The 12483-nt window shown below is 44.2% G+C and overlaps 1 protein-coding gene across 1 annotated transcript in view; it reads left to right on the top strand.

Moving 5' to 3' along the window:
* Nucleotides 1–11548, top strand: part of LOC141144856 (zona pellucida sperm-binding protein 3-like) — an 81808-nt gene extending 70260 nt beyond the window's left edge. The window contains exon 10 of the mRNA XM_073630941.1: nucleotides 11374–11548. Within this exon, the coding sequence (XP_073487042.1) occupies nucleotides 11374–11480 (107 nt within the window). The 3' untranslated portion in view covers nucleotides 11481–11548. The remainder of the gene's footprint in view (nucleotides 1–11373) is intronic.
* Nucleotides 11549–12483: the final 935 nt, after the last annotated feature.

Here is a 12483-nt window from a genome sequence, read left to right as displayed (position 1 = left end):
CAATCAACTGACCCAAGGAGGTGGTGTAGATTGAGAAAAGGAGAGGTCCGAGAACAGAACCTTGGGGGACCCCAACGGAAAAAGGAAGAGGAGAGGAGGAAGTAGAGTTGTAAGTGACACTGAAGGAGCGGTGGGATAGGTAGGATGAGAACCAGCGAAGAGTGCAGTCACGGAGACCAAAGGAGTGGAGTTTTTCGAGGAGGAGTGGGTGGTCCACTGTGTCAAAGGCAGCAGAGAGATCCAGGAGAAGTAGTACAGAATAGTGTCCATTGGCTTTAGCCATTAGTAGGTCATTTGAGAGTTTAAGGAGCAGTTTCCGTGGAGTGTTGAGGGCGAAAACCGGACTGAAGGGGATCAAGAAGTTTATTCATGGTCAGATGGTCACTTAATCGGTTGTAGACCAGTCTTTCAAGAAGTTTGGAGGAGAAGGAGAGTAAGGAGATGGGACGTAAGTTGTTGAGATTGGTGGGATCCAGTGAGGGCTTTTTTAGTATGGGGGTGACTAGTGCATGTTTTAGAGAGTTTGGGAAGATGCCACAAGAGAGGGAGAGGTTGAAAATGTGAGTTAGAGAGCGTAGAATCGAGTCAGAGGGTGAGACTGTTCCGACGAGATTAGCAGAAGCAGCCCATAGGGTGGCACACTGGCTATTGAACTTCCTTTTTTCTAGTGCCATTGCATGTGTTGTACGTCACCACGTTCCTGACGGTCAGAATTTTGGTGTGACCGTGTGTATGCAAGACAGCCTGAGTGGAATTCGCCGGAAAAACCTTCAGAGTTTATTCCGACGACAAAACCAGTCATGTGCACAGGGCATTAGACATTCGTGGACATTGCTGGAGAAAGATGAGGCTCAGGTAAGTAATTGGGGAGGCTGCTACACACAGGGTGTGTTGGGTGTTTTTTTTTTTTTTTTTCTCGCTGCATTCTATAAAAATAAACATTTGCCTGCAATGCTCTCCTCCCTTTCTATTTTGTTTGCAGTAATGGGCCTGAATTAACCTCTGGAAGTAGCAGCCACGCTATAGGAAACTTGGTCTTGTGGCTTTTCACCTTAATGCATTCTACCCCTCACCCCTATCCTGCACCAACCTAGCCACTTCTGTCTACAATGACTCACTGGCCCCCCTCACTACACACACAATCAGGCCTCGACCCCCTTCAACCTTGGCAAACAGATGATATTAGAAGTCTGGAAAAAACATGGTCGTGCTCACGAGCACCTGTGGCGTAAGACTAAGTCTCAGATTTCAACCAATCTAAATCCGCCCTCCCAAAAATACAATTCCAGCCTCCTTACTGCCAAGCAGACCTATTTTTATCACTCATTAGCAAATTATCATCCCGTCCCCGTCAACTCTTCTCTGCCTTCGGCTTTATACTTCGTCCTCCACCCACCAACTCACTCACTGCCCAGGAGATCGCCAATCACTTCAAACAGAAGCTTGATACAATTCGTGAGGAGATCTCTACTGTTCCAATACCTCCACACTTTACACTTCATGCCCACAGGCACAATCATTACTTCCCTCTTTCAACCCCACCACTATAGACGAGGTTGCTAAACTACTTGCTAATGTCTACCTTCTCACCTGCCCTCTGGATCCTGTTCCCTCACAAATGCTACGTTCACCCTATGGCTCTATGCTACTCTCTAACCTACATCTTTAATCTCTCCTTCTCTTCTGGCATCTTCCCCAACTCTCTAAAACATGCACTTGTCAGACCCATACTTTAAAAGCCCTCACTGGACCATCCAATCTTGACAACCTACGCCCCATCTCCTTGCTCCCCTTCTTATCCAAACTCCTCGAATGTCTGGTCTACAACCGACTGAGCGTCCACCTCGCTGATAATGGCCTTCTTGATCCCCTTCAGTCTGGATTTCATCCTCAACACTCCACAGAAACTGTTCTCCTAAAACTAACACCCCCTCCTCAAAACGCCACACCTTTGGTCTCCGTGACTTTACTCTTCGCTGGTTCTCTTCCTCTTATCCAAACACACCTTTAGCATTTCCTACAACTCTACTTCCTCTTCTCCTTCCTTTCTCAGTTGGGGTCCCCCAAGGTTCTGTTCTTGGACCTCTCCTATCTTCAATCTACACCACCTCCAGGGTCCAGCTGATAGCCTCTCATGGCTTCCAATACCACCCACGCTGACACCCAAATCTATTTCTCTACCCCTCAACTCACTCCCTCCTCATCACTAATTTACTATCAGATATATCAGTCTGGATGGCAACAGCACTTCCTCAAACTCAATCTATCCAAAACCAAACTTATAATCCCCCCCCCCCCCATGCCCATTGCCTCTGATCTCTCTATCAAAATCGATGGCACAACTATAAGCCCATCCCCACATGCCAAGGTTCTAGGTGTAGTCCTGGACTCTAAACTCTCCTTTAAGCACAACGTCCAATCACTGTCCAAATCCTGCTGCCTCAAACGCAACATCTCCATAATACGCCCCTTTCTAACTAGTGATGCAACAAAGCTCTTAATTTACTCGCTGGTCCTCGCTCTCCTCGACTACTGCAACTCTCTTCTCATTGGCTTACCTCTACATAGTCTATCACCTCTTCAATCCATCATGAATGCTGCTGCCAGACTCATCAACCTTACCAATCGCTCTGTGCTACCCCTCTGTCAATCCCTCCACTGGCTTCTGCTCGGCCAAAGAATTTAAATTCAAAATACTAACTACATACAAAGCCATCCACAATTTAGCCCCCAGCTACATCACTAGCCTAGTCTCTAAATATCAACCTACTCGTTCTTTGTTCCTCGCAAGACCTTCTGCTCTCTAGCTCCCTCATCACCTCCTCCCATGCTCGACTCCAGGACTTTTACAAAGCCTCTCCAATCCTATGGAATGCCCTACCCCAATCTGTCCGCTTATCTCCTACTCTATTAGCTTTTAGATGATCACTGAAAACTCTTCTCTTCAGAGAAGCCTACACTACCCACGCCTAACAACTTTTTTTTTTTTTTTTTCTCCATCGGCTTACCCCCCAGTTATTACATTTTTTTTTTTTTTTCCCACTTGACCCTCCCCTTCTAGATTGTAAGCTCTAACGAGCAGGGCCCTCTGATCCCTCCTGTATTGATTTTTGTATTGTAAGTGTATTGTCTGCCCTCATGCTGTAAAGCACTGCGCAAACTGTTGGTGCTATATAAATCCTGAAGAATAATCTGAGCATGGATGAACACTTCATCTGTTTGATGCGACTGGTGCCAAAATGCTGCATGTGCCCTGAATGATTAGCTATTCATGTAGGGAAGCAAAATCCAGCTCTCCACAGCTTGTCTTTGTACTATAATCACAAATACTCAGTGGTGTGCTGCTGTTGGAGCAGTCTGCTAGCATGGAGTCCCAGCATGTTGGGGGTTGCAGCTGAGGCTGCACTGCATTTCTGCCAGGCAAACACTGACCAGTCATGACAACCTGATGTGGCCACAAACCTTTCTGACCTGACGAAAGGCCTTTTGTAAGCCAGGGTACTTCTGCACCGCCATGTTGAGGACCTATGCTCTGCAAGGTAGATGTGCAAAATTTCTTGTGTTGGTACCATTGTCGCACACCACCTTGCCTGGCTGAAGATAGTGTGGGATCAGATACATTTTTGGCCTGTGTACTCCCTCAGTGTCACTCCTGCCCCCCAGAAGCAAATGAGCATGGCAGCATTTATCTAGAGACTTTGGGGGGGGGGGGGGGCGGGGGGGGGGGGGGCGGGGGAGGTTACAAGTGATGGTGGCCACTATCAGGCCAAATGTGTGGCACTGCACTGGCTCCAGCAATGTGCCCAGTCATGCATCCTTCACAACTGCACAGGAGAGTGAACCTGACCCTGTGAAGGATATTCACCAAAAAGCTGGGATTTGGGTACAGAGACCCACTTTATAAAAGGTTACTGTAATTTCTTATTGTACATCAGGGGACACAGAGCCATAGTTACTATGTGGGTTATAGGCCACCTTCAGGTGATGGACACTGGCACACCCTAAATTAAAAAGTGCACTCCTATATAACCCCTCCCACTGGTGGGAGTACCTCAGTTTTTTTTTTTTTTTGCCAGTGTCTAAGGTGTTGGTCACGAGTGAAGCTGTGCTGAGCTCCACTGGAGCAATCCTTGCTGGGGCTAGCCATGCAGACCGGATCCATTCAAAGTGTCTTTTTGGCCGAATTGAATGGTACCCGGGCCTCGTATCCGAAGAAACAAGGTTTTGCCTGTAACTCTTCTCTTTTAGAGAGCTGGACCCCGGTATCCAGTACTTTTTGGTAGTAAGGCCATAAAGTTTTACTGGCAGAGGTGCTATTACAGGTCCAGGATTGTGGGTTTCCTTGAGGATCCCAGCTCCTGAAGGTTTAATGGAACCCACCGTGAAGATTGGGTCTGTTGGTTTACCACAGAAAACCCTGCAGCAGGAAAGGTAAGGAGTTTTCTAACATTTTTAAAAAATTTTCTTATGAATGTCTCCTTTAAATCACTAAATGTTGTCATGCCTATGTGTCACCACTGGGGGCTGTATTGAGCACTTGCGTCTCATGCTTCTCAGAGAGCTCACGTTTGTCCAGGATACAGCAATCTCTCCTCCGGTGCAGCGGGACCTCCGGTAAGTCTACCTCTACCCACCGGACGCCCCCCTGTGCCGTTTTTTTTCCTTCACGTCTTCTTGGGGAGAGGACGCCAAAGGTGTGGGGGGGGGGGGGGGGGTTTTTTTTTTTCGGAACTCCAACTTATATGTTGGACCCTTTAGCATATGAGCATTGTATACTGGACAGGTCAGGTTTTTGTTTACAGAGAGAACTCCCCATAAAACCCTTCCTCCATAGAATAAAGTATCAAACTTTTTCAGGAGAAAAAAAAACTGATTATCTGGGTGCTCTCACTCAGAATACATAAGCTTTCTTAGCCATGAATGGATAGAAAAAGCATGAACAGATTGGGGGGGCTTTTAGTGAACTCAAAACAATCGAATGACTGCGTTACTGGTAGTAAAAATGTGAAGCAAACCAATTCAGTGAGCGACTGTAAACAACCTTTCCTGTGAGCTTGATACTTCGCATCACGGTCTTCGGAAGAGGAGAGCCTTTTCCTGGTCCCAGAGAGAAGTTCACCACCCCTCGCTCCTTGTTCCACAGTATGAGGGTCCTGAGCAATGGGCGGGGACCTGTTGCGCTTAGTCCCACTCTGGGATGCGATTAAAGCATCAAACTTTCACTTCAAGCTTAAAATGGTTGAAGAAAAAACTTCCTTAGTAATTATACACAGGGCCTGCAGTGTTTAAGAGCAGCTGCAACACTTGCCCCCCCCGACAGCTCACTGTGACCAGCCATATTACTCTCAGGGGAGGATGCCATCTTACTGGGGTGGATCTAGGCTTCTGTGTGACTAAGTCTTTCTAGAGCCCTTTATTGGAGGTGTTTTTACCCCCCCTTCTGCCATAGCCCAAAGCAGAGGTAGTACCAGAAGGAATGCATCCACTGCTTGAGCAAATAGTCCAGCTGTCACTGCTATTAACGCTCAGCCTGATGCAGTAGTAAAATGTGTCAAAGGAATGCCTGTGTCACCAACCTCATTGCTCCCGTGTCCCTCCTGCAGCATAAATAACACAATGGTGCTTTAAAAAACCAGACCTTCCCACGCTGGACGTTGGAGGATGCAAATGCCGCATTAAGGCCCCCCCGCCCCCCACTTAAAAAAAAAAAAAAAAAATATAGGTTTTTCCCGCATGGGCCCCCTGATCCTATAGGATCCACTGGGAGGAATGGGGGGGGGGGGGGGGGTTTACTGGAAGCTGCCGAGACGTGTTTTTAAAAAAAAAACGGCTTGACGGCTTCCAGGGGCCCCCCGCCATTTTTTTTTTTTTAAGTGGGGTGGGGGGCCTTAATGCGGCGTTGGCATCCTCCAACGTCCAGCATGGGAAGGTCTGGTTTTTAAAACACCAGGGGGGGTGGGTGAATTTCTCTTTAGAACCAGGAAAAGGCTCTCCTCTTCCAAAGACCATGATGCGAAGTATCCAGCTCGCAGGAAAGGTTGTTTACAGTCGCTCACTGAATTGGTTTGCTCCACATTTTTACTACCAGTAACGCAATCATTTGATTGTTTTGGGTTTACTAAAAGCCCCCCAATCTGTTCATGCTTTTTCTATCAATTCATGGCTAAAAGCTTATGTATTCTGAGTGAGAGCACCCAGATAATCTGTTTTTTTTTTTTCTCCTGAAAAAGTTCTCGATACTTTATCCTATGGAGGAAGGGTTTTATGGGGAGTTCCAGCAATTAACGCTGCTATAGCCTCTGTAAACAAAAACCAAACTTGTCCAGTAGACAATGTTCAAATGCTAAAGGGTCCAACAGATAAGAAGTTGTAGTTCCTTTAAAAAAAAAAAAAAGTTTGCTCGCAGGTTCAGTCATTCAAATCTGCGCTGGTGTTCAGAGTATCTCAGTCCTTAAAGGACCAGTTTATTGAAGTACAAAGTTATTCCTGATCAGCAGGCCCAGGGTTTGGCTGGCATATCAGAAGCGTTCTGTTTTACAGTTCACGCTAAGAGATTCTATTCTCCAGGCCTCGGGGCTCATGCTAAGGCTGGTACATGTGCATAGAATCCTATGGTTGAAAGATGGTCAGCTGAAGCGCCATGCAAAAAGCTCTTGGCCAGTTTCCCTTTTATGGTGAACGGTTATTTGGAGACAATCTGGATAAGTATGTCCAAAGAATTTCTAATGGGAAAAGTGCCCTTTTTTCCGGTTAAGAAGTTTAAGTATTTTTCTTTTAAATATGCTTCTTCTCCAGTGCCAGGGGCATATGCCTCCAGGCAGTCATGACGGCCTCCACTGTCAGAATTCAAGAGGTAAACTTCAGGGTCAGTCCTAGGGTCAAGAGGACCTGGGGGAGGTAACCCACAAAACAAGTGTAAGTACTAAAGACTTATGAAAGGGTGCCCCTTCTCGCTCGAGTTGGGGGGAGGCTTCTACAGTTTTCAAGGGTCTGGCAGGAGCAATGTCAGAATTCCTGTCTCCTCGTTTTTCTTTTCACTGGATCTCTGGGAACATTTTGATCTGAGAAGTCATTCTAGCTTTGGATTATCTCTTGTCTGTGCGATATCAGTGGTCCCCTTGGTAGAGCAAGAATTTAGGGTTTTATTCAAACTTTTTTTATTTTTTTTTTTTTTTCACCAGGAAAGGATCAGTTCCATAAGGGAACTGATTAAGTTACTCAAGTCCAAAGAATAATCCTATTCGGCTATGCATGAATTTGTTGGGAAAGATGGTGGCTTCTTTCAAGGCCATTCCTTATGCATGGTTTCATTTAAGACTGCTGCAAAACGGGATCCTATCAACAAGAGGGCCCAAGCTCTGGGCTTCCCAATGAGTTTATCCCCTAATGTGCATCAGAGCCCCAGTTGGTGGTTGATATCCAAGAATCTTCAAAGAAATCCTTTCTACAAGTTACCTGGAAGGTGGTAAGACGCCAGCCTTCTGGGCTGAGGAGCAGTCCTGAAAGAAGCATCTGTCCAAAGGGAATGGTCCAAATCAGATGACCTTGTCTTCAATATTCTAGAGATTTGGGCAGTACGCCTGGTCCTCGAGGCCTGGGCGCTCAAACTACAGAATTGTCCTATCAGGCTCCAATCTGACAGTGCAACAGCTGTGGCCTTTTTTAATTCACCAAGGGAGCACGAAGTCGTGCGGCCCAGAAAGGGGTGAATTATATTCCATCTTGGGCAGAAAACATTCCTTGCCTATTAGCAATTTTCATTCCAGGAATAGTGAATTGGCAGGCAGACTACTTGAGTCGCCAACAATTGTTCCCGGGAGAATGGTCCTTTCACCCCGACATGTTTCTGTTGATATACCAGAAGATGGGGAGTTCCGGATGTGGAACTTTGTGTCAAGGACCAGGGATCTGATGGCATACAAAATGGATGCTCCCCCCACCCCACCCCTGTGGGATTTTTTTTTTTTTTTTTTTTTTTTTTTTCTGATCTATGCATTCCCTCCTGTTCTGCTGCTTCCGTGGCTTCTTCACAGGATCAAGCAAGAAGGGAAGGAGGTGATTCTTGTGGGCCAGAAGATCTTGGTTTACCAAGATCATAAAGATGGCGGTGGGGGACCCTTGGTCCCTACCACTATGGCCAGACCTTCTCTTGCGAGGTCCGGTATTCCATCCTACCTTACAAACACTAAAATTAGCGGTTTGGTTAAATGCTAGGAAGCCGGCCTCCAGAGTCAAGAATCTGGAAGGCATAGGTCTCCTGGTGTAAATCCAGGGTTTGGCATAGCAGGAAATATGTCATAGGTAGGATCCTTGAATTCCTAAAGACAGGATTAGAAATTAAGCTAGCCTTGAGTACTATTGATGGCCAGATGTCGGCCTTATTGGTCTGTCTTTTCATCAACTCAACCACTTGCTTCCCTCCGGTTTAACTTTATTCAGGGGGTAACGTGGATTAATCCTGCAGTTTGGTCATCCCTGAACCCTTGGGACTTAATTTTAGTCCTGTCGGCTTATAAAAGCGGCTTTTTTTTTTTTTTTTTTATCCCAGAATGTTTCTGTGGAAAAAGTCACTACATTTTCTTGATGTGGTGAAAGTGGTCAAGGTCTATTGAAAGTGACCGCTCAGATTCGTAAACGTTTTTTTTTCTCTTGCCAGATGGTCCTAAAGGAGGACAGGCAGCATCAAAATCTACTATCTCTCTAAATGGATTTGTCAAGTGATTGTTCAAACTTGTGGTTTAAGGAGGAATATTCCTCTTCATATTAAAGTGCACTCTACCAGGGCTGTTAGTGCTTCTTGGGCAGTGCATCACTGAGCCTCCATGGCTCAGATCTGCAAGGCCGCAACTTGGTCTTCAGTCCATACATTTACCAAATTCTATCAAGTAGATGTAAAAGGCATGAGGACATCGTCTTTGGGTGCAGTGTACTGCAGGTTGCAGTAGAAGTCCTCTAGTCCAGTGTGTTTCAACTCCAGTCCTCAAGGCGCCCCAACAGGTCATGTTTTCAGGCCTTCCATTATTTTGCACAGGTGATTTGATCATTTTCACTGCCTTAGTAATTACCACATCTATTTTCATCTGAGGGAAATCCTGAAAACATGACCTGTTGGGGCGCCTTGAGGACTGGAGTTGAGAAACGCTGCTCTAGTCTCTTGGTGCCCTACTTTTGTTGTCTCCCTCCCTTCAGTTGGCATTGCTATGGGACATCCCACATAGTAACTACTATGGCTCTGTGTCCGTGATGTATGATAAGAAAATAGGATTTTTATAACGGCTTACCTGTAAAATACTTTTCTTTGAAGTACATCACGGGACAGAGGTCCCTCCCTTCTTTATATACAAGTGTATTGCTTTGCTACAAAACTGAGGTACTCCCACCAGTGGGAGGGGTTATATAGGGAGTGCACTTTTTAATATGGGGCGTGCCAGTGTCCATCACCTAAAGGTGGCCTATAACCCACATAGTAATTACTATGGCTCTGTGTCTTGTGATGTACTTCAAAGAAAAGGATTTTACAGGTAAGCTGTTATAAAAATCCTATTTTTATTTCAGAAACTAGCTTAAACTTTATGTACTGTAGTGATAATGCTGGCAATGTGTTCATGTTTGCGACCTCAACTCTGACCCAAACCTGTGTGTAGAAAAAAGTTAATTTGACTCTACAACAAATTTATAGCATTCATGTTTAATGTAGATAGTCATAGGGTTGTGTGGGGTTTTTTGTTTTTTTTTTTTCTCTACTAGTCTCATGAACAAGGTTCACTTCAGGAGACTATGTGCAGAAAACATGAACCTACAAAGACCAGCCAGTGCACAAAAATGTGTTGGCCATCACCAATATGTGGCTGCTGAGTATAGGGCACATGGGTTGTTGCCTCACTTGTCTATGGAATTCAATACAAGTACCAAATACCCCTGTTTAGTGTTTCAAAAAAAGTGTGAGCAAGTCTTTTACTGCTCCATAGGAGATGTATTCATATCAAAAATGTCTTCCTTTTTAAGGTAAGATCTGACACTGGCTTTTTTTATTATACATGTCAAATTGCTCCCATATAGATTATAAATGGGAGTGCCACAGGGAACATATCTCTCTTGTTTTGGCAGGAATGCTAAGATGTCAGACTTGTTCCCTGTGACACCATCTGTAGCCTATACATGGGAGTAATCTGATAAGTATATTAAAAGAGGTCAGTGTCAGATCTTGCCTTGGGGCCAGTTCACACCATAGAAACGCAGTGAGGATGCTTTTCTGCATGTGCGTTTTTTTTTTTTTTATTCATTCAAGGGCAATTTTTTTTTTTTTTCCCCTTAAGGACATGTTGTTTTTTAGTGTTCCAGTGCAGGAAAAATACAGCATGTTCTACACTTTTTTTTTTTTTTTTTTTTTTTTTTTTTTTTTTTCTGGAACTGCAAGCACTGGTGTGAACTATAACAATAAAAAGCACATAACCTACTCTTCATGTGTTTTTGATGCAGAAAAACACACTGGACTGTATGTGGTGTAAACTGGCCCTTGAAGACCTTTTTGATATGAACAAACTCCTCCTATGGAGCAGTGAAAAGGACTTGCTCAGATATAAACTTTTTTTGTGGTACAAAATTCATACAGGGATCATGGTGCAACACCCTGTGTGGCTTATACACAACAGCCCCATGTGGGCAACATCAACTAGCGGGTGCCATACAATAAAGGGGTACTGGTAGAGAAATTTTAATTGAAAGGGTGAACAATAATGGAAAAAAAATCGATGGACATCTACATTAAACATGTACGCTGTAAATGTGTTACCAGTAAGGTCAAATGTGGTGAAATGATGTATACAGGGTTGTCATAGTTTAGCACATATCGTGTATACCTTTTTTACCAGCCTTAACTACAATACATGGACTTTAGTTTTCTGAAGTTTTTAGTTTTTTTTTTTTTTTTTTTTTTCCCCCATTACCTTTTTCAATCTCTCTATGTAGTTATTTTTGGTATTTTAAAAACAAGTGTAGGTTGTTGGTACCATATCTGTAGGGATATTGATTTTTAAAACAAATGTGAAGGATGTGAAACGTCCCTGCTTGTGCTTACTGTACTGTCTGTGGTATATGTACCCTGCTGTGGGGGTCCAGTGACCTATTACAGATGACCTAGGTTATGTACCTCTACGCTTGTTGCCTATGGTCTTTGTAAAGCCACAACAGGAAAACTAGTGTAAAACTGTGTGCACACTGACCTATAGAGTAACTTGTGGATATCCTTTTTGACACTTCAACTATTTTGAATCCCATTCATTTTTTTTTTTTTTTTTTTTTTTTTTTTTGTAAACCTGACTGCTGACTCTAGAAGGCTAATTTTTTATTTTTTTTTGTTTTTGTCTGTTGCAGGCTTTTCTATGCCACCTGCTGTTGGAGCACTTTTCCTGGAGCTGGCTGTTCTTTTGCTGCTGTGCATTGGAGTTGTACTGTATGGCCGGTCCAAACAAAAAAACTGAACGCTGCCTTGTCACTGAGCACTGAAATTTGCTTTATTTTTTTTTTTTAAATAAAGTTTTTTCAATATGGCCTCTCTCTGGTTTTAGTTGGTTTCAGATGTGTCAAACTCATTCTTGCAGTACAGTGCTCATAAATTGGTTGGTATTAGGCCAAAATCAGTGGATGTGAGGCTTATACAGGGAAAAGGGACTATGGTGTCCAGCTCTAGTCCTCAGTTGATGCATAAAAGGCCAAGATTGTGGCACACTAAACAACGTAAACCTGTTTTTCTTAAAGCAGGAACTTCTAACATGCACAGATCATCGATCGCAAAAGCTGGAGTTCAGCTTTTTGTTACACTTGGTTTGTTTGGGCCAGCTTGGCCCAAGCAAACTGTCCCTCACTAAAATGTGAGTCTGCTGGATGTGTGGCATAAACTGTGTATGTAGCTGAGGTTGCATACTGAACAGTGTTCCAGGTGTGACTTGAGACCTTCCTGTCTCATACCTGAAACACACTAAAGTCTATCTGGCGCTCAGCCAATCCAAGAAAGTCATGTATTCTAGCAACCAATACACAGCTTTCTCTGGCGCAGGTTGTGACAGCAGCCCGCCTCAGACCGGGCCAATCAGAGGAAGCTTTGTATTCATTGAATACTATGCTTTCTCTGCTTTGGCTGAGTGCTGATCAGAGACTTTCTATTTTTTGTTCTGGGTCTTGGCTTGAACCTGGAACACAGTGCAGTATGCTGTAAGAACACTCCTACATACAGTGTTTATCTCGCATCTAGCAGCCTTGCATGTTGGTGAGGGACAGTTTATTTGTGTCAGCTTGGCCCAAAGAAACTATGTAAAGTGTAACCAAAGCAGGACTTCAGTTTTAAACTTTAAGATCGCTGACGGATGAAGTGAATAACCTTGATTATCTTGTTACAATGGCATCTGAAAGTTGGTGGGATGTATTGGACAGCAAGTAAACGTGTATGGGTGTGGGTTTTTTTTTTTTTTTTTTTTTTTTCGGCTT

Source organism: Aquarana catesbeiana, linkage group LG01, assembly GCF_042186555.1.
Source record: "Aquarana catesbeiana isolate 2022-GZ linkage group LG01, ASM4218655v1, whole genome shotgun sequence".
NCBI lineage: Eukaryota > Metazoa > Chordata > Amphibia > Anura > Ranidae > Aquarana > Aquarana catesbeiana.
The sequence above is the reverse complement of the archived record's forward strand: the minus strand, read 5'-3'. Positions and strand labels throughout refer to the sequence as shown.